Raw genomic sequence first — 25,871 nt, forward strand, 5'->3', positions numbered from 1 at the left:
TTTTAGGGGTGATCATGGCACAGATGGACTCAATGATCTTAGAGGTCTTTTCCAACCTGAACAACTCTAATTCTAGTTGCAAGAAATAACTACCTGAGATTGAAGCATGTAGTTTTGAATGACATGTCATAACTAAAATCTAACTTTTAATGATATCTTTGATGAACAAGCATTGACTAATGGATCTGTTTCAGCCCTGTAAAGTCATCGTAGTCTGTTAATAATGATACGGATTGATGAACACAATAAATCTGAGATAGATCTCAGTGGTAGGACCTTGTGTTTTGTTTGCTTGAAGTCCTTCCACCTCTGAATAGAGGATGCAGAATCTCTTACCCGGACTTGATCAGATGAATTGGAGTTCCAGTCTTGCCTGAAACTGTGTTGGGGAGCAAAGCACAATCCGGCTAAACTGTTGCATACTATATATATTGATAAATAATGTGTATTTCCCCCCTCTGGAAACAGAGCATGCATATGTACACTGCAATCAGTATCTTGATTTATTGTTTGCTCTAGGTTAGTATGCAGTTTTCTTTCTCCTTGGGTAAAATGGTATGCTTCATAGCTTATGTGATTTGTTACTGTGCTGTTGGCCTGGCAAATGTTCAGTGAATATAGTACAGTTGCTGCAGTTTTCAACACTGTTGGTGCAAGCTGAAATTCACTGTGCAGTTTCAGTGCTCTGCTCAGCTCTGTGGTGTAGGGCTCAGTTCTCCCAAAACCATAAGGGAACTGGGTAGAGGCTTTCTGGGTTCTGATAGTTGTTTTCATGACTGATGAGTGAGGAAAAATTCCTGCTGGATCAGTGCTGTTGTATCTGTAAGGGGTCATAAGTAAATAAATGGGAAGGGAAGATCTTGGCATTTTGGGGCTGTAAGCATCATCATAAAACTAGTGCTTTGAGAAGCTTTTGAAGTTCAGTATGGGGGTGTTTTTTTGTTATCTATTAATCTATTCTCAGTTCCTATGTGATAGAAGACCATTGCTATCCCAGCTTCTGAGTCTGTCAATTCGTATGGGGAGATGAGCAGAGGACTTTCTACCCTCAAGGCTAAAGCTAAAAGAAAATGCAGTTTAGAGACAGATGGACTAGCTATAGAGCCCCCAGCTTGGGGTAGATGAGAACAGAGGTGGGGACCACTGTCATAGGAGAAGGAAAAGTAGCTGGTGGCAAAAAAGGAAATAGTGACAAACACAGAGGGAATAATGGGGTATGCTGAAGTCATCGTGGAGTTGTACGTACAGAGATTGTGGCATATGGAAGAATCAAGGAGAGAAGTTTAAAACAATTGTTCTCTACTTCAGGCTGATCACTTTCAGATATCTACTGCTCACTCTAGCTTTATGAGATACTGAAAACTCAGCTCCTCTGAAAATCTGATCTTGCTTTCTTAAAACTGGAGCTAGAAAACTGAGTGTATAACAGAATACCTAACAGAATTTGAACTAGTACTCACACACAGATATGAATTTCAATTCTGTTTTTTCTGCTTCTTAACAAGGACTAAGTATCACTAGTTTTGAAGTCTGGCACTAGTTATTCCAATGATTTTGTTTATCTCACAGGACATACTTTGATTCTTCAGAGCTGAGATTATTCACAACAACATGTTTTAGTTGATAAGGTTGTTAGGAAAATACTTGGTGTGAATCAAAATGTGTTAGTCTTGTCTGAGTTTACAGGAACTCTCTTGCGCTGCCTGCGCAGCAGAGACTCATTCATTATCTTCATTCCTCTCATTTGGGCTGTTCATTGGGAAGACTACTGAAAACACTCTGGCAGTTGTCAAGGGTAACTGCAGCACTGTTTACTATTTAATTATGATAGACTTTCACAAGGGAATAGGGAGCAAAGTTTAGGAGGGAATGGAACTGGGATTAAAGCAATGAAGAAAATGCGGGGAGGCATAATGGGAGATAAGAAGAAATATGTGAAAGTAAGCTGTGAAAGGAACACTATAACAAGAATCCTAATGGGAGGTAGGTTATCCTACTGACAGTGTGATGAGGCAATGTACAAATAATAAAAATGTCAATGGTGAACTGCAAGAAGAGTTATTCTGCTCTTGTACAGAAGTTTTACCTTGAGCTAAGAGTCCAGGTGACGCTGCTTGTACGCTTTTTTCTCAGCTGAAGAGGAATATGACTGTCCTCACAGGGCTGGGGAAGGAAGCAGGATCTGTTGTGAAATCTGACTGGTTATCCCCAACCTCTTGCATGGGCAGTGCTCTTACCGGATTCTTGGCTGCCTTCACCCCATCTACTTATTTTCATTAAAGTTTCCTCAGTGCTTTCATAAGTTGCAGGTAAAGGGTTGCATTAGCAAATTGATCTATAATCTGAATAGTGGGAGGTTTCTCTTCCCCCTGTTTTGGCTGTGTGGCACAAGAAACTCGCCAAATAGGAGGCTGACTTTGAATGCTGTCTTCATTCCACTGGTACTGATGGTCAGGAAGCTAATTTCTTGAACTGATTAAACATTCATTCCAAAGGAGAGAGTAAAACTATGTCTAGCCATTAAGTTGTTCCTGAACTGCTTGTTCTCTTTCTGTATGGGAAATGCAAGAATCTTATTTATTTTTCTCAGCCACATCAAAAAGTCTTGCCCCACTACAAATAAAATGTCCACAAGAGACAAAGTCCAGACATGGTTTCAGAAGTTTACAATATAATTTGTAAAACTTCATAGTTAAAGACATCCATTCAGTTTTAAAGCAACCACAAGACCTCTCCAGATGGTTGTGATAAACTGTTTATTATGAGCAAAGAGAATTTCAGAGGAGACAGTCTTGAGGACATTTATTAAAATACTAATAAATACAACTAAAATACCCAATTAGGAGATCTAAGATACACTCCACCCTATTGAATTATTTATTATTTTCTGAGTCAATTGCAAATTAAATAACCTGAATACTCTCCCTTACATTTGAGTAAACTTAATTCCCATAATCGAGGTAGGTAATAGTTACTAAAAATTGATAATGCTGTATATTTTCATAATAATTTTTTAAACATTGCTACTGTCATTGAGAAGTTTTAGCAAATGGATTTGTTTAGAGGCAGCCGTGAACAAATTCTAAGAAGCTTAGGTAGCTTAAAATGTTGGGGAAAAAAACCCCAAAATTATCATCCTAGAACAGGTTTTCTGAAGTTTTTGGTGTGTAGAGCTTCTGGGTTTTTATTTGTTTGTTTTGTTTGAATTTTCTTTAATTAAATATAAGTGGTTAGTATAAATGCAAAAAGCCAACATGGAAAGTGATTTCATAATTCTACTGTGCCACGTTGGAATTTATTAGTGTAGTAAAATGAAATGTGGTTTAATGAAGGAGCTTTGAAATCAGTAAGGAACTGTCTGATAAAAAGTGACAATTAAAAGCAAAATAGAGAATAGTGGAGTGTTCTTCAAGAGGAAGGCATGGGCTTGACTTTCAAAATATTAGTGGTGGGGACATAAGGGAATGAACATATGCAGATGAAATCTTCTGATGAAACAAATATGGGAAGCACTGATGAAAGAATCACCATGTTATTCACAGATTAGATGACCTTTTGGATTACAGAGACAGAAATGTAATTTCGTTCAGTGATACAAAGAGATATGGTGTACATTTAGGACCCCTGGCAAGAATTTCACCTTCAGGCAAGTATCTTGTCTCTAGCAAAAGATAAGAGAGATTGTGCAACATAGCCACAAAAAAGTCAAATGTTAAGCTAGGATATATCCGGAAAGATATTTTTAAAGCAGATAAACTGTTGAGGCCATTTTCTGCATTTCTCAGACATCATCTAGAACACTATATAATTTCAGTAAACTATACAGTGACTCCTGGAGTGACTGAATGTGAGATGTGTGTAGAGTGTGAGGCTTGTGCAGTGATAAGGGAGATGTCTTACAAGAGTTGATTTAGAAAGGTTGTCTTGTTTAGCCAATCAGGCTGAATGCTGTGGAAGTCTGAAGTGTAAAAGTACTGAGACGGAGGAAACTATATGTAAGCTAAAAGGAAGAGATGGCAATCCATTTATGGGAAAGATTTTTAGTTGGAACGACGGGGACAAAAGTTGCTACTAGTTTAAAGATGGAGCTCGATCCTTTATGAGAAAGTCTGTATATGTTTCACAGTGGTGCATCCAGGAAACAAACCCATGAGTACTATATGAGAAAAACCCCAACAAACAAGGTTGCTTAGAGAAGTCTGAAAGGAGACATGAGTAATTAGATGGATGACTTAAATAGCCACATAGCCTATTTGTTAGACGTTGCAAAAACTTTCTAGTATGAGGAGAAGCAGCACCAGAATAGATAATTTGGAGAATTTGTCTTGTAGAGATCTCTGGAAAGAAACTTCAAGGATAGTTGAGAATAACCAAAGCATGCCTTAGGCAGAATGTAAACCTGACTTGCTTTTGAGATTTTTTCCAGACTTGTACGTTTTTTTTCTTCTTCACATCCCAGATGAGCAGCTACTTTGTTTTATCTTTTGATCATCTTCTTCAAAAATCCCTTGTGTTACAGCACAATATCCAAGTAGCGCTCTGAAGATAAGAACTATTCAGGTTTCTCACGAGTTCTTCTGTGGTGCTTCTCATTGTCTCTTTGAATAGTTCATTAGCTGAAGCCTAGGGATAGTGTTGCCCATTTAGAGATGAAGGGAATATTTTTTCGCTTCTTGAATTTTCTGGCTAAAGGAATATACTCTCAGGACTTTATTTTTTGGAACACCCACTGCTTTCCTCAGTGTATGGCTTTTGTTAGACCTGTACAAGTGTTACTGTCTGTAGAGCTGAGTGTATCAAATCAGGTATTTGGAAAACGAAGTGTATAGAGTTAGTGACTGTCTTGTACGTCACCTGTCCTGCAGTCTCTCTTAAAGTCTCCTTGTCTTTAGGCATAGCTTCTCACCAGGCCAGATCTGTTGCTGACTTAACCGATAGGTTTGGCCTGAAGTTTAGGTTAGCTCTGTTCCACCAGCAAACGGGAAGTAGCTGTTCAAGACACTACCTTTCCAAGCATGACCCATTTACGTGTCAGACTGTAGTGAGCCAGGGGGTTTTCCTCCAGAGCAGGTGAAACTTAGCCATTCGCTATATGGAATGGATAGTCCTTAGATTGCTGTGGCCAAGAGTAACTTAAGACAAAGACAGGAGCTGCCTGGATAACAACCCAGAATGATTTATTGCCTTTGCATCCATTCTGCTTCTTCCTTTATATTTTTTCCTGCAGCCATCTCAAATGGAAACCCTTCTCAGGCTGTCTTCTGTATGACAGAATATTTATCCTTTGACAAATTAAATTGATTGTGTTCAGTAACCTCCTTCAGGTCTTGATATATTCTATTGAGTCTCTTTACTGTGGTATCTCACTTTGCTTTCCAACTCCTTAGCTCCTATGGCTTTTCTCTCTCCATTTCTTTCCCTAGTCTTTGGTTTTCATTTCCCAATCCCCTTGGGCTCTTTGTTCCATTTTGACCTCCATTTGGATCCATCTCTTTGTCTGATCGCCAATCCCCATTACTTCATTCATTCAACCTCTCTAAATTTCGCCTTTTTTTCATTCTCACTCCTTCCTTGTGATGTGCTTCTCCTCTGGGTTTTCCCTTGTCTCCCTCTCTCCACCTCTTCCTCCTACTCTGTTCTTTCCCCCATCAGTATGAAGCCTGCTCAGTCAGCTGGCTCTCATTTCCAGCCCTTGCACCGAAACTTGTCAGGACTTTCTAAAGACAATCAACAATTTGCATTTTTCCTGTGCTGTATTTTCAGTAATGGGTTGGCTGGTTTTAGCTACATGGTCCCAATATTAATATTTGCCTCACTGTGAAAAATTTCAATATCCTGATAAGTACTATCCAAGACATTAAAAGCTGGGAACAGCATCTAGTAATGGGAAATGCTGGGCAATGGTAATAATAGTCAGCACTACTAACCCCACCTCTTAAATGATCTATAGACAAAATGCTTTCCCCTTCATTTTTTTTAACATAATGTTGTGGGATTGTGACCTGAATAGTTCAAACATAAATTAAACTTTTTTTTTTAAAGATATGATGTTACTTTTTGCTTATTATTCTGGGCTGTGAAATAATTGCATCCTAGTTTTGAAGAATTTAGCTTAAACTGCTGATTTATTGTAACCTATAGCGATAAATTATTTGACCACAGATTTGAGTCACAGGTTTCCTGGGGATGGTGTGCGTGTATTAAAAGAAGGTTCAGATTTGCAGTGATAGAAAGACAGTAGATCAGTACTTAGGTTGCTGTGTGATAATAATTCATCCTTTATTGTTGACTGATGGAAAGTAAAGAGAGGGAAGTCGTGCAGTGAAAGGGCAGTGCACAACTCCGAGTAGTTTGCATGGTGTGGATTAGTGGTAGTCAATTAAGCAGTAGATTGATTAAAGCTTTAGAAAGTTAAAATGGAGCAAGACCAGGATGGGATCAGGATGCCAAGCCCTGCAGGAATATGAATAGTCCTTACATTCTGTGGAGTTACTAATGTCAGCTAGTCTCTGAAGCCTCTTTGTTCCAGCTGGTCATCTGGATTAATGGTAGCAGTCTGCAAACCAGGGAGGATAAAACTTTCCCAGGAGGGAGAGTGAGAGGGATGTGGACAAAGCAGACCCCGTGTGATGCCTTTGCTTAGCTATCCTTGTTGAAGACCTGAGGATGGTCATAATTTTTCTTCCTAAAAAATGAAGACCTGACTGTTTGAAGTCCTACAGCATTATGAGTTGTAGGACTGGAAAAACCCTGACCAGGAAGCTGAAGTTCTGTGATTTGAGACTGAAATCTGGAACTGGTATTAAATGCTGAAAAACTCATCACACAGGTCATGAATGGTCATTTTCAGCTATTTGGTTCACAAATCCCTGTTGTTTCCTCCAGCTGGTGATATTCTGCAGTGATCATAGGTTTTTATCCTTTGGGAAAGCTTTTCAACGGTAATAGAAGTATTGCTTTCTTACATTCAGATTCTCTTGTTAGCTTTGGCAGTGGCAGAGGAACATTTTTAGAATAATACTGTATATGTGCTAATCTAGATCTGATCCTTTTTAAATTTTAAATTGATAAGATTTAATAGTTGGCTTAATGGTAGAACAGCATAGATGACAGATTGTCTGTACTACTGAAAGCTATTAGTGATTTTCCATCCTCCACTCTTTCTACTCCTACAGCCCTCTCTTTCTCTATCTACTATTTCAAAACTTGTGAAATCAGTTGTTGCTAGGGAAAAAAAAACAACTCAGAGAAGATTTTCTTTTGCTGAGCTATTCAGATATGCAGTAGCTGAGGCCACTTTGCCTCAAAACAGAAGCAAGTGCCAGACCCCTCAGATCAGTTGCCCTATTTCTATATGTAACAATGGCTCACTCTGAAGTAAAACATTTTGTCATTTACTTATGATAGGTAATAATTAAGCACTATTCAGCACAGCAATACCCATGTCTTATCTCAGTCCACCAGAAAGGAGAATCTTCTTTTCACCTTTCATTGTAATACATGGTTTGTAGATTTGAGCATCTTTTTATTTAACAGATTTAAATTTGCAGATGGTATGGCCAGGAAAAAAAACAAAACATACTCTGCCCTTTGCCACTGAAATTCCCTTTTGTTGGACCAGTGGGCCAAGACAGGAATATCGATAGGATTTCTCCTCTCGTTTTTACCTTTATGACCACTAGAGGTTGCTCTTCTCCGTTGTTTGCGAGCATCATTCTCCATTGTGTCATTTCGTTTTGAAGCTGAAATTTTTCAGCGCCTATTTTAGAAAAAAACCATTACTGATTTATTCCTTGGGGTAAGTTTTGAAAGATGAAAGCTAATCATATGTATTTGTTTCTAGTTATTATGAAAGAATGTATTTGTATAGTGACTGCCACTTTCAGTAATTGATCATCTTTTACGTAAAGAGACATATAAGTGGTAGATTTATATGACTGTTTTTGCTTTCATAAACACTTCTTTGGAAGTGTTTGAGAAAAAACAGATCTTGAGGACCAGTTCTGTCATTTTGTTTTCAGAGAACAACATTTATCTCTATAATCCTGTTGCTGTGTATAGGAATATCACAAGAACAAGATCTAATCACTGGGATTAACAGCCTAGGACCTTGAGTAATATTGGTCTTAAACCAATAAAAACATCTGAATGGATGTAAATGTTTGAAATACTTGTGTTTTTTATTAATATTGTGTGCACCAGAAGTGCGGCACCACATTGTACTAGAAGAGCAGCAAAGTTGAATTTTAGGAAAAGGTAGAAATAAGATAACCATTAAAGCCTTAATTCATTCCCTTACTCTTTGTCCCATTGAAATACATGCATATGCAGTATTTCTTTTATCTACCTCTACTTTTTTCCTCCTTTACACTTTGCGCCTTATTTCTGTCATGATCCTTGTCTCTTGTTCAGCTCTAGGCTGATATTTGTAGTTTTCCTTCCCATCTGTCTTGTTTTCTGCCCTAACACTCTAGTGCTTCTTCTTCTAAGCCTTTCTGCTCCCAAATGCTTGACTTTGACTCTCATATCTCACTATTCTGTGAGCCGTTCTCTTTCCCCTCCACTCCTGGTTTGTTTTTTTCTCTAAGCTTGGAAGATGGGGCCCGGGAATGCTCAGGACAGATAATATCTTCAGAAAAAAAACTGTGTGTGTTTCAAAGAGATTTGTTAAATTCAGTTAATCCTGAACATTTCTAATTCAGTCAAATGTAGGCTATGTTCAAAAGGAATCTCAAAACTGACACAAGAGCAAGTCTTAGAAGTTTTTCTTGCGTAGCATGAGTGGGCTGGGGTTTCTTGACAAAACAGTTATGTAAAAATTGATTTAATAAGAGCAATGCAGAGCTTAAAAAAACATGCCTAAAAATTATCAAATAGTTTGCTAAATCTTGCTAAGGCTTTTGAACAGAAAGAAAAGGTTAGGCATTCTGTTCTAATAGTTAAAATAATTGTAAAGTCTAAAAGTGGCAAGTGTCAGACAACCTGAACTGCAAGTGGCACAACCAGATTTACCCATCATTCAAACACTTTTTCAAGTTTCTGTTTGCTTTAGCCGTCTTCCTTCCCTAATGTTCCTGTGAATATTGCTGCTTAATAGATCTCTAACAGAGCAACCACAAGGAGAGGTGCTGAAAGCTGTATGAGAAGGTGAACAAAATATGTGAAGTACAATGAAAGAAAAACAGAGTGAAAGAAGAAGGACATAGAAATGAACTGATGATTTAAATTTTCTGAAGCTATATGGAGATAATTCAGTCTGAAAAAAAACCCAAAAACAAACAAACAAAGCAAAAACCAAAACCCCAAACCAAGTCTCCATTTCACTTGTTGAAAAACAAAAGAAAGTTTTAATTTTATTAGATGACTATTTTAGACTATTTTGCAATGTGCAGCTCCACATGGCAATCTCACAAAATGTTTTCTAAGAGAGTACTTGGATCTTGTCTTTACAGTAATACTGAATGTCTGTCAGGATTGTTTTTCTTTACAATTCACCTGAAGATAGAAATACTTGACTTACCCTATGTATATGGCTCAGTATTATTTGGAGTACAGCTGAACCTAATTTTAAAAGAAAGCTGATAACTAATCTATAATATTGCACAGCAGAGGGCACTAGCATCGTACCAGATGTCAGTTGTTCACAGAAGTTTTTCAACAGCTTACTTGCATGGATACACAATCTTTTCAGCCTTAGAAATAGTAGAAATAACTGTTCTGGGCTGTAAATTCCCATTTGTCAGTTGAATGCCAGCAAATGTTTGATGTTTAGGCTAAATGATGCCTCTGTGCGTTACTTAATTTGGCTTTCATGATGTCGTTTGTGATACAATTCACTGTAAGTGGGGTTTCCTCTCTGGCACTTACTGGTAAGATATTTTATCCCTCCAAAATATTCCTGTGTCTGAGTGTTTTTCAGCCTTATGTAGGTTCTATGACAGGGGTGCTTTCTTGCAATCTGGATTTTTTTTAGTTATTTTCCCCCACCCACCCCCAAGAGTCTCTACAAATCTGCAAGAGATGAGATTTTTTTAAATATAGTTATAGATCTAATCAGAAAACCTTACATTTGATCACCAACTCAGACTGTGTTCTGCAAAGGTGAGCAATAGCAGCAAAGTATCAATATTCTTCCAAACCTGAGAGGCAGAAATACAAAAATCATTCAAGCTTACTCTCACAGCCATCCTGTCCTTGGTACTGTTAGGAGTCCATAGGTGTGTAACCTATTGCATTCTTTCCTGTAAGCATAGTTTCATAGTTTTAACTTACTGTTTGGCATAAACAAAGCATTCCATGGTTTCATGTCATGCTATGTATATGGTGCTAGGCTGTGGGAAAAACAGGGCTGCGCTGGAAGAAGTATTGCTGCATGTAGAATGAAGCGCTGCACACTGAGGTTTGCAACTGAAACTCAGCTCTCCACACTGACATTTAGATTTGCTGAGATGTTCCAGTCGATGTGTAGTGGTGGGAGATATCTCCTTTGGTATAACTTAGAGGAAGGTGGTCCCCAGGGTTAGCATTTGATCTGCAAATCTCTTTGTTAAGCCCCTGTACCACTTTGAGCAGTGCAAGGAAGCGTGGGTAGGTGCCTGCTAGGCACAAGCAGGGAAACGGCCTGGTTACCCTACGTGTGAGTGGGGTGTAACCTCCTGAGGGAGAGAGGTGACCTCCTCTGGCCACAGGGGAGATGCTGTCATGTGACTCCAGATTGCAGCGTGGAATAAATACTCAAGAATGAAAAAAAAAAAAATTAGGTGATGAAAACTGTAAATTTATTGGTAAATCCAAAGACAATGCGTTTTTTCTTTGTCACCAGACTGTAGTCTGCTGAGCCTGAGTGCTAACAGAGGAATGCAAGAGAATTATTGCTCTTTGGAGGCATGAGATTTTAAATGGCTGGGAGAAAACTTGAGGAACTTTTTTTTATTAACCAAAATGGGTACATTGTAACCAGGAAAGCCAGACCTTGTGGCACGCGCAGTGGATGATATGTGAGTGATAGAGAACGTACTAATTTTACATAAACTTGGCACTGTTGATCTGAGTTGATAACTGTACAGAATGAGGTTCCTGGGTCAGATGCATCTTTGTAGTGACTGATAACAGGGGCCAGCAAATCCATATGTAAAAGTTGGGGTTCTTGTTTACCATGCAGCTGCATGCAATTTCCCAGGTTTATTTGTCAGGAGCTATGGGCATCTGACAGCTCAATCATTGTTAAAATGGATCAACCAGCCTTTAACCATATGTAGCTGAATTCCTCTTAACTGTAGTCCTTCCAGAGAAGAACAGATTTAAAAGAAAGAAAAAATAATCACATCTCGATGAACCACCAAGCTTCTTTGACCTTTCAGTGTCACTTTAAGAATGAAGTTAAAACTAACAGAATGAAATAACTGTAGTTGTATGTTGGTGAGTGTGAATGAACTGACTCTGTGTAACATCAATCCTTCTGGTTTGATTTTTTAATACTTTATTGGATGATTTTGTGCTTGTTATAAATATCTGTTGAAGGAATCATCCTTTAAATAATTTTCTTAATGAAGAAAATTGTTTTGCAAAGAGAGAAGAAAAGTTTTTTTAAGTATTTTTATACCTTTCCAGTATTTTTAATTGTGAAATTGTAAAATAAAATTCTTAAACTCAATGTGATTTGAAAAAGCATACTTCTATTGAAGAAAATCCACATACAAATGGAAATGTACTAATTTAAAACTAGGTGCAATGGAACATTGAATTTATGGCATATTTTTTATATACTATGTGTTGTTTATCCAATTGTTTTCTTGTTTGCTGCTCATTTACTATATGCATCCCAGTTATAAACTCGTGGGGGCAGGCAAGCTCCATAGATTTGAATGCAGCTGGGCTGAGTAGTTTGCTTCAAGTGTATCGTAACAGAAGAATTGTATACTGACTCTGTCCCCTAGAGATGGATCTTGGACATCTTTCTCTGGATATTATGTACCTTGCATGCCTCGGAATTTGCATACAAAAAAATAAGATGAAGAAACAGCCCTCACAAAACTGATCAGCCATAATGACATCTCTCCTCTTTTGTAGTATGAGCTTCATCTGTTTCTCAAGGCTTGGCTTGGATAGCTGATTCCAGATAAACCCTTGCTTGATGAGGGTAGTTTTGGGAAACTGTGTAAATTCAGTGTTAATTACAAAACATATCAGCATTTTGCAGAGTGAGTCACAAGAGCTCCACATTCTTTTAGAGGGAGGAAAAGAAAAATTGAAATTTCCTAATGAATAGATCCAATGATTTTTTTTATTTTTTTTTTATTATTACCTTGCTATTGAGGACAGATGACGTTATCCTATAGAATGGGCACAGGATATTGTTGACTTAAGATAGAAATATGGACCTACAGGTTTTAGGAGACATTGGTCCTGACTCCAAGCCTGTCCCTGACTTTTACAAAGCTTGACTGTTTGTACTCAAACAGGGGGAAGATTTGACTGCAGAGATAGTAATTTTGTACATGGGTAAGTCCAGCCTGAGGTTTTTAAAATATCATATATGTTGACAGTTCCTTTGCTGTAGATTAGTTTTCAGCTTGTTCTCTGTGGTTACTAGAAGCTTAACTTGGTCACAAGGTAATAAACAAAGTGTCAGTGTGTGAACAACAGGTTCCAAAGTGGTAGCAGGCTTTTTCATCCAGTTCTGCAAGTCTGTATGCCCAGCCACAGACGACATTTCAGCTCTTTTTCCTGGAGCTCTGGGATGGAGTTTTCTGTTTTAAATTTGGACAGCTGCTCTATCTGGCTGCCAGGCAGCCAGTAGGTTCACATAGCTGATTCATTTTGAACTGGGGTTTTCTGAGACACGGGGCTGATTTCTCTGTACTCTTTATTTGAACTAAATGCAGCCTGAGCCTTTCCTTTTGCACGAGAGCTGTTTTAGCTAGCTTGTTTGAAAAAGAAAAATGTGAAACCTTTTTACAGAAGTATCTAAAAGGAGAGCAAGATCTATCCCAACTTACCTTTCTGATATTTGGCATTGGCTTTAGGTTCCTTGCAAAGCTCACTGTTCTCAAAGCAACACAGATTGTAAGGATGCAGGGATGTCCTCAGCCACCGCAGTCATTGATATTAATGAAATTCCAAGGGCAGTAAAATTCACTGCACAAATGAAGTGTCAGTCTTTTTGTTCTGTGGTTGTGCCGTGCCTACCATAGTACATAAGCATCATATCCTTTACTGGAGATGACAGTTGTTACAGCAGGAAGGGTCCCATTCAGAATTTCATTCAAGTCTTCTGAGGGATGACATAAGGGAGAGGCAAATGCATCAAATAAGTGTGCTTCATGTGTGGGTTCCCTGTAGATACACATCCTCAGGAAAGTTCTAGTGATTATTTTTTCCCTGATCTTAATTGATTGCTTATAATTTAAGTAATTTTTCTATAAAAGAAACCACAACTGAAAGTTGTTTAAATTAATGCACCTTAAATTACAGAAGCAAATGTTATATCAAAATAGTTATGTTTATATCAAAATAGTTATGTTTAGATAGAACTACCTGGAGTGTAACTAAAACAATCAAAAATATGCTCTCTCTGTAATCTTATGCTTAGAAATATCTGATTCAAGCAGCCCAAGATTTGACAGAACTTGGTTTTGAACTTTTCTTTTTACTTAAAAAAAGGGTCTAGAAATATATTTTTTCTTGTTGATAGTCAATGCAACTCAAGTGTTTTGTCCATATGCTAAAATATATATTTGTGCACACTCATTAGCTACTTTTTATCTTTTCCTTAAGTTTTATAAAAAATGTCTGTTGAAGTGCTCTGAATTTCTCCTTAATTGTGGAGCCATTATGCCATTATGCTTAAATAATGAGTGGAAGTCACAGTGTACCTTCCTTCACTTGCATTAAGCTTACCTAAATTCAAAAAAAGCTTTTCATGCCAAAATTAGACTTAGGAACACTAAGTCTAACTAATTGACACATCTGATAGGACTCACAGAAATAAAATTACTCAGGCAGATTTTGTTTCTGGCATGCATGACTTCTGTCTCGTTGCAAACATTTAATCTGCGTTTATTTGTAGTGTAGATGGATTAATTTCTTTGGCTTGCTCTTCCTGCTAGCATTGTTCACACTGTTTTCTCACATGACTGTCATCTTGCTAGCTTGATAATTCTCCTGCTGGGCAGGATGGGAATTCATGCCTTAGATCCTATATGTGTAGAGAAGGCAAGCTGCTTTAATGACACCGGTAAAATTAAACTAGTTGATCTCCTGCATATTCTGAAATCATAAAAAAACCTATAACAGTAGCTCTTTTTAGGTTGAGAATGCTCTATGCCAGTTTTTCCTGGTGTATTTCATGAGTGTTGTAGTTCAAACAATATGAAAATATCTTGCTGACCAGGATGTGGGTAATATATTCCAGCATGATTTTGTAAGAGCTGGGGTTATCTGAAAAGCTGTAGCCCTTGGTTGCTCTCCAGCAGCACTGACTGGAGGGACACCTGCCTCATACGCTTTCAGCTGGGCCTCTAGAAAGTCTCATGGGAAAGGTCCCTAGTTCCCTGCAGTGAAAACCGTCTGGATTAACTCATGTCTCATCCAGCAGCAATCTAAAGTGGACTGACTTTGCCCAAAAGTGTAGGACAGGAAATCTGGCAGGATCTGGCTGTTAAATATCTGGAATAATAATAAACTAGTATGACTTCTAGTTTCTTGACCCAGTCTAGCTATATGTGCAAGTGGATATTTGACAGCTTACTCAGTTATTCTGTAAACTCAGTGGATATGGGGAGATATCTGGAAGTAATTTTCCATGCTAAAAAAATGTAATTAAAAAGGCCATGTCCCATTGATTCATTCTAAATATCCCTGAAAGAGACCTGTTACTGCTTGCTAACTACATTTGCCCAGAAAGCATTACTTCAGTAATAAGTCAGCAATCTGTGAAGTGCTAAATATGTATCTAACTCTAAAGTCTGCCCTTGTTAACTAAACTAAGGCCTGAGAGGTGGCTCATCGTTGTCATGCATTGGACAAGATGTGGTCACTCTAAGTTATAGCACTCATTTTACATTCTTCTAGGCTTTCAAAATAATGGCAGTCCCTTGAGCTTAAGATTTTGGAATTCAAAGCATTAGCTGAATGTAATATAGGTATGTGTAATATAGGTATCCATAATACAGGTGTGTGCAAAATACAAAGAATTATGCAAGAGCTCTTTGTCTTGCTTTATAACGTGTAATTTATTCATGACTGAAAATATGTAGTGCTTGTCTTTTGACATGCACTTATGTTCTGTCTGGTGGTTTTAGCTGATTTAATTGCACTACCCTAACATTTAGACTTTTTTAACATTTAGATTTTTTTTAAAACTTTCATAGGGCAAAGTGTGCGCAGATTGTACATACAATGTCTTTGATATTAAGAAGGTTGGTTTTATATTGGTGAGGTCAAACTTGATCCTGAAAGTCTATTGCTTAACATGTTACATAAATTGGAATGAGTTTTATTATTAGAAGGTAAGATTTGTAGTCTAATAATATGTATTGCAAAAATGTCACAAAAACAACAACAAAAATATCAAAACTTAAGCTGGTAGAAATGGCCAAATATTTACCTCAACACAAAGTTGAGAAGAGCTAAAAATGTGTTAGTTAAAGGAAAAACTACCATCATTGTATGAAAATATCGTTTGTAAGTCTTCATGAAAACTATATCCAGTAGAAATATACTGAAGTTCTTTATGTATGGTGGGAATGTGATTTAAATGACTTGCACTGAAAGTATCTTAAATTACTTCCTGCATATTCTTTCAAAGATACAGCAGTTGCTGAGCTTTTGATACTTCTCACTTGCGTTAGACAGGCAGGTTATTTATTTATTTATTTATTTATTTATTTATTTATTTATTAATTCAGGGATCCTTCAGATACATTTTCATTCTATGATAGCGTTCTGTTGGAAAATTAAAAAAATAGGCTTTGGGAAAAAAAAGCCCAATTTCATATTTAAAGAGCTATCAAGAGAAAAACAAATCTGTTAGTTCTTACTTTCATTGAATATATAAATGTTGAAAATTCCCGAGTTAGTCTTGTATCTCATTAAATGGGATGGTGGAAGTTGTGTGCACCATCATCATCTCTTTGAATATAGCATTGTTAAATAAAAGGACAAAATTATTTCCTCATTAAGAGTTTTAGCTGACTACCTCTGCAGAAATGTTGTTGTGTTTTTTTAATGTAGCATTTTTTCTTATTTGTAATTCTTGTGTAAACGAACAGATGGGAACATTTTGCATGTAAAACTTCAGGTTTATTTAGGGAAGGAGTAAATGGTGATGTTGTATGCTTGTTGATACTTGCAACCTAAGTGTATCAATTCATAATTCACTGTGAATATAACTCAAAAAGTTCCCACTCTCCTGGTCCTGAGTTCTTAGGAACAAACATCCATGTACGTACTATGATTTCTTCGTTTGATCCAGGGAAAGTTTTTGCATAGGTGCTGTAGAACCAGGTAGGTGATTGCTTTCCTTCCTAGCCCACAGAACCATGGTTTAGATTTAAAAGGAATTAGACAATGAGTAAGCAAGTAATTGAAGACAGGAGAAAGAGATTGCTGTCCCTGGTGTTATCTTGGAAGACGGATTGTTCCTTTTTCTGCAGAAAAAAACACAACCACTTTTGAGAGGGTTCAATTTAGAATGACACCATTTAAATTGGAGTCTTCAGATGTTCTGAAGTTTTTCTATAATCAGTTCTTTTACAGTCCTGATTCTTCCCTGGAAACTTCTGATGTGTTTTTGTTATGTCAACCTACTGAAGTTAGGCATTCAGAATAGGGTTTCCCCTGAGCTGCTTTGGTATTGGGAAAACAGCTATTAATGGGTCTAGCACCTACTCAGGACAAACTAGCATGATTTGGCAACTGATTTACATGGCTGCGCATCGCACTGGTGCAAAATCTGTGATAAGCTGTCAATATTTGTCAAGACAGAAATAAATTTGTATGTTAATGGCCTAGGAATGCAGGAAAATAAAGGGTTTCTGTGCTTCGGTGTATTCACGTGGAAGATGCTGTTGTTAGGAATAATATAAGGAACGAGCAGTACTTATTCCATTAGCAGTTACGGACAGTACGCCATTTCTGTGATTAGGCATCTCGGTGTGAGGACATGTTCTTACAGCTGAAATCTATACATCCCTCAGAGATTGCCAAAAGTAGGACAGTGAAACCATTAAGGACAGAGAAGAAAGCTTTACACAGCTAGGACTGCATGAGAATGCTAGGTTCTCTGAAATAATTACTGCACTGGGATTTAGCCAGAATAGCTGTCATCTTGTGAAACATGCCACATGATTTTTAATTTTTTTTTTTTTTAATTTTGGGTTTACATCTTGTCCAAAAGCATGAATATTTGTTTCCACAGTATCCTATTATGTTGGTTAACAACTTGCTGATTCTTTTGGTATATTAACATGTACAGCATAAGAGCGTAAGCGGTTAATACTGCTCAGATGCTGAAGCTGAAAGATGCATAGTTATTACTCAGCCTGGTGGAAAAAATAAAAAATGATCTGAAAAAATTGACGTAACAAATCTGTTCCATTTGTATTTCTTACTCTTTGCTTTTTATAAAGAGAAAAGTGCCATAGATTTTGTACTAAACGGATGCAACAAATATGCCTGAAGAACTGTGTTCTGTATATTTAATAAATTATGTTGTAGGTGGGAGTGTTTGCATACTTCTGAATTATTCACTATAGCATTTTAGATAATTTAGCTTTGTATCTCATTCCATACCCACTCTCAATAATTAATATTGCAACCACAAACATTCATCATGTTAAGAAAAAGATGATTTTAGGGGGAGGGAGAAAGGAGAAAGGGAACAAGGTGTCTGACATTTCTTTTGAATTTGAAGAATAATTGAAGATAATGTATTGTCTCTCACATACCAGAACTGTCTTGTGGATCCTCAGCTATTATCAGCTCCAGTTATTTGACTTAACAGAGCTGAAGATCAAGCCCTAGTTATCCTGGGATCCAGAAACTTTTAAAACAAACAGCTAAAAATAGATGGGTTTATAGGTTTGACGTGGAGAAAAAGTAAGAAGTGACGGAGAGATCACTTTTCTGGTTGCATATAGAACTAGTAGTAATCATAAGAGACAAAATAAGTTATCCATACTAAACGTGATGAGATTTCTCATGCTCTCACTGTATTTAGTTTCTATAGAATTTGAGATGTAGAATGGGAAATATGAGATGTGGAAGGAAAGCACTCTTCAAGCAACAGTAGGTCAGCCTTTTTATAAAAAAGCATTAAAAAAGTATCCTGCTTTTATTTAAACATTGTAAATACCAGTGAAATGAGTACTAGTATTTTAATTGCTGGAGTAAGGTAGATGGGTACTCTCTCTGCTTGCCAGGTATTTATCCAAGTGCACCCTACCTGTGCTATAACATGGGAACCAAGAGTGTGTGTTCGGCCCTATGCTGAAGTTCTGCTTACAAAAGACATTGTAAAACTGGTGCTGTAGGATTCTCTGTTGACTGGTGCTTCATGTGGTTCCCAACAGCTTTCCCAAGGAAATGTGCCTCATGACACAGCTAAGTATCAAGTGGTGTTCCCCAGAACATGTACTTTATGGCCAAAATGAAGGTAGTTTCAAATGCATAAAAGGACTGGCTTAGATATTCTTGGTGGGTTGGGGGATGGACGCATGGATATACAGGTGGACATTTGTGTGTTTGCCAAACTCAACCTCTCTTTAAATGCACTTTTTGGAATGTTTGAAAATTGTAGAAAGAAAAGTTTTCTCCTCCCAGAAGCTGAAGTTTGTTGGGCTTGTGATGTTTTTGAAGCAGTTTTGTACTGATTTTAAGTGTTCTGACTGATAAATGCATCAACATGGAAGATGAAAGTTTGAGTTGGGGAAATAGCCATGAAGTACTTTTGTCCGTCATTCAGATAAAAGTGGAAAAAACAACAAACAAACAAAAACCCAGCTTGGAGAAAAAGGAGTTTTGGGAAAATACAACTCAGTAAGCCATTGTCTTCCTGCTCTAGACTACTACCGCCCTTCTGCAATACCTACTGCATAGATATTTCCATATAAAATCTAAGATTCTAGACGTCCTCTTGATTCCCTACTGCAAATAATGAACCTATGATTGTTTTGCTAGTACACTGGTTCTCCTAAGCTGGAAATGTACATGCGATAGGTTGTGCATGCCATCTTCAGCATGCATCTTCTTTGTCTACTTTTAAAGTTGCAGCAGGCATCTTAATGTATAATTTTTGCTTTCTACTATTTTTAATCTTTTATGTGGTGATGAATTATTGACTAGCTAAAACCAACCTATGATATATCTAAAGATAAAATAGGCAAGAAAGTGAAATCTCACATTTCTACCTCTTTATGGCCTGACAGACTCAACAGAAGAAAAAGTAGTAAAACCCATGCTTTTGTCAGTGAGGTGGGTGGATCAGACCCTGAGCACACTGCAGAAACAGACTAATGACAGAAATCTGTGCTGATCTCTACCAGTTTTCTGGTAGTAAATGCACTTTTAAAGTCTCTGTCAGCTGGGTCTTGCAGAATAGAAATACCATTGCAAAGCAACTAGGAAAATCTTTTTGTATCAGAATGATGAGTGGAGCAGGAGACATTGCATAGGTGATATTGATAAAAGAGCATTGCAGAAGAGAGGCATTTTTTGATGGAGACATAATCTTCTTTGTATTTCCGAGCAGCTTCTGTGCTGAAGCCAGGCAAATGTTCATATCTGAACCATGAACTGCATAAAACTTGTTCAAATATACATTTAATTCCATCCAATCAAAAGATCATCTGGGTTAATGAATATTTTGAGCAAATGTATTTTTTTCATATAGTATGTGAAACTGAACATTTGAAATATTTGAAATATGTAGGTGCATGTGGAAGCTAACGAGTTCTGGTTGTATTTGGTATGTTCATTCATTAATTCTATAGTTGAAATTTATAGATTCAGAACGTAACAAAAAAAGGTACCTGAATTCCACAAGGTGAATCTATTTAATTTCATAAAGTTTTCTCTGGGACCCTTTGTCTTCAGGAGTCCACAAAATCCAGTAGACTTAATATAGCTATTTAGTCTGGTAGGTTTTTTCTCCATTTTGATGTTTATTTGAAATAGTTCCATAGCAGTTATATAAATAGGTGTCTGTTTGCTCAAATATCTGCATTTTCATGTACTTTTAAGCTGTAGTACCACCAAGGAGTCTATCTGCCATGAAAGACTTGGAGATCTGCACTTCTGAAGCATTCAACCTTTGGGAAATTCCATTCCATAGCTATGGGAGTGAATTACTAACATGACAACCTCATAGGCTTTAAAGTTCTTTCAGGGCATGGACCATTTCTTTGTTAAGAGCTTTCTGTTGCTGGACTTTTTTGACAGAGCATGCTAACATGGTGCTCATCACCAGGGAGCTGACAGCTTATGTAAAGATCCTAACTGAGTGATCTTGCCATCTTTTTACAGAATCATGTAAACCCAGCAATGGATTTCACACAGACCCCTCCAGGAATGCTGGCCCTTGACAACATGCTGTACTTTGCTAAACATCACCAGGATGCTTACATACGGGTAAGGTTTCTTATTGTTGAGATTTTTGTGGTTGCCTGTTCACAGTGAGGATGTACTGTTTACAGTTGACTTTGTAGAGGAGGTTCAAAATCCTGATATTATTAACAACAGGAAGGTGAACCACATGACACTAAAACATGACATAAGTCTGTAAAAGCTTTGGGAGAAAGCTGTACATCTGTCGTTGCTGAGTCAAATGTTATAGATACTACTTTTTGCAAATACTACTTTTTGCTTAGGCCTGCAAAGAGAAGGGAAATGAACTTGTGCCTTTGTCAGATGCATAATGGATGGTGATAAGCTTAGAAATTAGTAATTGTGTAGTATTCTCTGACCTGCTCGAAGTCTACCAAAAACTGTCGGGGTTTTTTGTGGAAAGAAAGCTTTGATGAGTGAATTCCTTGACAGATAAATGAGTTGGCAATGTCCTCAGAGTTAAGATGTTTCCACTAAAACTACTGCTGTAGGTGAGGTCATGCTTAGAGTAAAATACCTACAAAGTATCATGAGTCACTTGCGTAACCCATTCCTGGCCCCTGCCCACTCCACTTCCTACATTTGTTATTTCAAAGGTAGTTAGAGCAAGTTATGTTGCATCCTTACTAGAAGAGGCATACAGCTGAATAATACCTGCCTCTGAAGAGAACAACCTTTCCTGAATTTTATTGAAGTCAAGTATTTGCCAAGCATAAACCTGGCAAGCACAGATGGGAGTAGAGGATAGTCCAGAATGTCAGTGACTGGAGATCATAGGGATGGTTTAACTCCCCAAGAAAAAGTGCACATGCAGACCTGCCTAAAGACATTTGTGTATAACAAGGAGACATTTCCGATCATTTCCGCTAGAAGTTAAAAATCAGCTTTTAATATGCATTATCATCTGCTTTTTGTTCAAATCAGATTGGTGTCAAAGTTCTAATAGGTTTGTAAAGGGCCTGCCAATATCCATGGACATAATAGTAGACCGTAAGATTGTAGGATCTGCTCTTTACATAGATCTTTCTCCTCAGTCTGAATCTAGCAATAACTCTTAAAAAAGACACTGTCTTAGTATGCAATACAACAGTATTTATCAATCCCTGTAAGCCCCTGAGTGGCTATTTCACATACTCTATTCCAGAAAACAGAGTATGTTTTCTAGATAAACTATGTCGAATAGTGTTTTTGTTTCTAAAAAAGAATTGGTTACTGTTTCTCAATAAAATTTGGTAAGATCTGGACTGCGCTACTTCATAGGCTTCTTTTTTCTAAGTTTAGAGAATATACTTAGTAGAGGTAGCCAGTTCTTCCAAATGAGACAGTCATGTTTTAAAGAGCATGAAAAAATTTAGAGAGGACAGAAATTCTATTGAAATAGAGTTTTTCTGTCAACTCCCAGTTTTTTCTTATTTTTCATTTTCATGTTGTAAATGCTGTCTTAAAAACTGGATTCAGTGAAGCATGTAATTAACCACTCCTTAGAAAGAAGTTTGTTGCTGGCTCAGCTCTGTTTCTGTAATGCAGTACTTTAGCTGCTGAATTACTGAGACCTTTTGTTGTTTTGAGATGCCTGTTTTTATTCTTGCATGGTTCCTGTTACGAGATCGCCTGAGTGCCTCATGTATTTCCCATCTAAGAAAGAGTACACATACACTAGAACTGCCTTACAGAGGTATTCTAGGGTTCAATTGCTTGCCTAAAGCTGCTTTAGAAACTATAAACTCGCTTTGGGAGTGTGTTAGCCTATCCACCACTCCTGAGGAGTTCTACTTAGTGTTTATACTTGCATTGCTGGTGCGATATGAACACCTGTGAGATGAGCCATGTTGTGCAAATCCTCCAGCATTGATAGTCTTTGATTGCAAAAGACACCTACTTTCTATCTTTTCATCTTCCTGACTTACTAGCTGGTGTACAGTCATTTCCTGTGGGCCCTGACATGCCTGTTTCTTCTTTGAGTTCCTTATTTTACTTCTAACATTACCTTTCCTTCATGGCCTTTGACTCCCAAAGCTCCCACAACATGTTTGCTCTACTTCTACAGCCTGTTGACTTTACTTATTTTTTTAGATGTATTTCTGTTCCTGTGTCCTAACAAATTTCTCCTGTGATCAAGCTAAAATTTCCTCAAGAAATTGTTAACTATAAGTACTACTTGCATACTGAGAAACTTGTTTGACACAAGCTCTTCTCTTTTTTTCATTGTTGATACTAGGAAATATTTTGGTTCCTAGGAGGACAGATTAGTTTCAACTTGGCTCTTTACAATACAGTTGACTCCTGTGGCATAGGTTAATTCCTAAGCCCCCAAATGAGATAATATCTCTTCTATGCAGTAATTAGAAATTGAGTCTGAAACCCAGAGTTGTTTTGAAATGAACTTGGAATATATAAAGTTTTCCCTGACAGAATGTGATGTATTAAGTGGAGACACTATCAGGAAGTCATATTGAGTGTATTGCCCATTTTAATGGGCAGCACAATTCCCTGCAGTCTGACCTGCCACTTTCTTACGATGCCCCAACTGCGTGACCCTAGTTATGTTATCTTCTTGTATTAATGAAAAACAGAAGTTAGAAGAGAATACAGTCAATAAGTAATCTCTTCCCTTTTCATTCCTTTTTCTGCCTCCTGTAAATGACTCTGCTTAGGAGTAATTTGTGTAATAAATGGATTAGTTAGGTGCGAAGAATGTCTGAAACTGAAGTACACATTTGGGGACTGGCAAAGGGGTTTCAAAGACCAGTAGAAGAGTAATGTACTTTACTAAACTAAAGTAAGAAGAGTAAATATAATTGCAATTTGTTGAAGAATATGGGTGTGAAGGCAGTGGAGCAGATGGGTAACTCTGAATCTTGAAAGCAAAAGGCATTTCAGGGTGAAAATATGCGTGTTACATAGTGAAGGAGGAAACAAAAATAATCACAATTTTTTCTCCCGTTTTATTCTTTTTTACCTACTTACCCACAATCCACTACTCTCATTCACCTTTTTCCTGTTGCATACTTATTCCTGAGATTGCAGTAATATGTTTTCTTTACATGCTGTCTTCCTTGAGATAAACAGAGTGTTTGTGTAGACTTTGAGTTAACGGATGTTGAATCTCAGGATTTTGTTTGCTATTCAATATGACTGGAACCTCCAGCAGAAAAGTTGTTTAGCAAACAGGAAAAAAACAAACATGTTTTCTTTGACTGCGTAGCTATCATTTGAATTTTTAAAAAACCTTTTTATTGAATTAGTTTCCTGTTGAGTTATCTTTTCTTTCTCTTTTTTAATTAATTGTCTGGTGCTATCAGTGACTGATATGCATTGGCTTTTTTCACATTCCACTTTAATAATCAGTCACTATCATCAGAGGCTTGACTTTTAGAAGGTCATGACATAGTATTTGGAATGCACTGATGGAAGTAATATTGAATTTCTGAAAGAAATTTTAAAATTTTCCACAGGAAATAATTGGCAGCTTCCCAAGCTCCATAATTATAGGGCAGTCAGTGTGTATAATTAAAATTAACAGTGAAGAAAATGATGGGAATAAAGCTTTGTGACAGATAATTTTTTTTGTTCCTTTGTAGCAGAGAAGTCATGTGTCCCTCCAGTTTCAATTTGCTTCCAAAACTACTTCAGCTTTATGTTTTACTAATTTTAAAAATAAAATTATAAGTTAACTTTAAGACAGACTTTATTCAGTACAGATATCTTGAAATTTTTGTTACTGGTTACTCATAGCAGTGTGCTTTTGGAACTCTTCTGAGTGTAAAGAGTGTCTGAGGAAAAACCTTTCCATGGAAATACTGTTATGCCACCATTGCTATTACTATTTTCATTTATTGCTGCTTTGTCTTTGATTTGCTCAAGAATTTGTGGTGCAAGATTGTTCAGATCTATTTTGTTTTCAAGATAGAAAGAGGAGAGAGGTATAAATATATGAAACCAAAATATTTTGTATGCATATATGCTTGTTGGTGTGTATTCATTTCCCTTTATTTTTTGAACACATGCACTTCAGTGATTGCTAATATTGATGTAAAATAATGATGCATATTTAATTTGGGGTGAAGTGTAAGCTAAAGGAACCAAACTGAACACTTCTTTTATTTGTAACCCAAAAAGTAAAAATTGGTAGTTGTTGTCCTGTGTTTAAATGTGCCACATTCGTGCCTGGGATTGCCTCTCTAGAAACAGTAGCTTTGCAATTTTGATAAGTTGACTACTGTATCTTCAGTTAGTGTTCATTCAGGCATTCAGGATAGCAGGCAGGAAAAGCAAAGCTACCACTCCAGTTGGGAGTGTACTGCCATTCATCTTTACTAACTTAACAGTGTTTCCAGGCAGAAAGAGCAGATGCCATTGGGTAAACTGCTTTTACAGCAACTACACCTTAGTCTCTAATGTAGTGCCCTTGAAATATTCCCTTATTTTACATTTTCCTCACAGGCATCTAACTATAGTGATAACTTCTGGTATATCTGAGAGGGAGTGTAGGATTTTGCTTGGAGATTATTGAATTTCACAGTAAGTCAGATGAGTCACAAAGAAGTCCTTTATGATGTTGTCTCTGTTGGGATCCACATTTCTCATTCTAATGAATTTGCTTTTGATGACTGACAAGTTGGTGACTTGTCTATATTTTTCTTCCATGTTTCTGACCAGCTATATTCTAGCAGGACTCACTACTTCTTTTGGGTGAGATTCTACCTTCAGAAGACACATACGGTGTCTTGTCATTTTCTTTAAGCACAAGGGATTGATGCTTCAGGCAGAAAATGCAAATAAAGTTAGCAGCTCTGGGTCTGAGCATTGGCTAACCACCTATTTTGGATTCTGCCCAGCCGGCTGCCCAAGTTTATGCCCAATTTCTTTGCCATTAGATTAGTAGGCTCTTCATCTGTGTAGGAAAAAATTAAATGTGTTCCTCAGAAAAAAATTTAATTTTACTGTAGCCTGAAATTCATGTCTCATCTATCGAAGAGAACGTTTATCCCTTTTCCCACTGATTTTATCTGTTTAATTCAAATATTTGTTAGATATTACATGTAAAATTTTTGGTATAAAATATTTTCACCAGAGTGGGAAACCAGGGTTGAAATCTGTGCTGAAAAGTTTGACTTACTAACCTCTTGGTATGTTTTATAATGGATCCAATTCTACTACATTTTTGTGAGTGATGTGTAAGCGGTATGCCTGTAAGTTTTCTGTTCTTGTATTTCAAACAAATTTTAAAAGTTAGTAAAATCAAAACAACATTTGGACTCTGGTTA

The 25,871-nt window shown here is 37.1% G+C and overlaps 1 protein-coding gene across 2 annotated transcripts in view; it reads left to right on the forward strand.

Moving 5' to 3' along the window:
- ELMO1 (engulfment and cell motility 1) overlaps positions 1-25,871 on the forward strand; it is a 316,630-nt gene that overhangs the window by 128,635 nt on the left and 162,124 nt on the right. For both annotated transcript variants that reach the window (XM_051768541.1, XM_051768542.1), the window contains one exon: positions 20,524-20,628. In XM_051768541.1, coding sequence (XP_051624501.1) covers positions 20,524-20,628 — 105 coding nt within the window. The remainder of the gene's footprint in view (positions 1-20,523; positions 20,629-25,871) is intronic.

The sequence above is a fragment of the Manacus candei genome, unplaced genomic scaffold (assembly GCF_025592945.1).
Source record: "Manacus candei isolate 608988 ecotype Guabito, Panama unplaced genomic scaffold, ASM2559294v1 h1tg000095l, whole genome shotgun sequence".
Classification (NCBI taxonomy): domain Eukaryota; kingdom Metazoa; phylum Chordata; class Aves; order Passeriformes; family Pipridae; genus Manacus; species Manacus candei.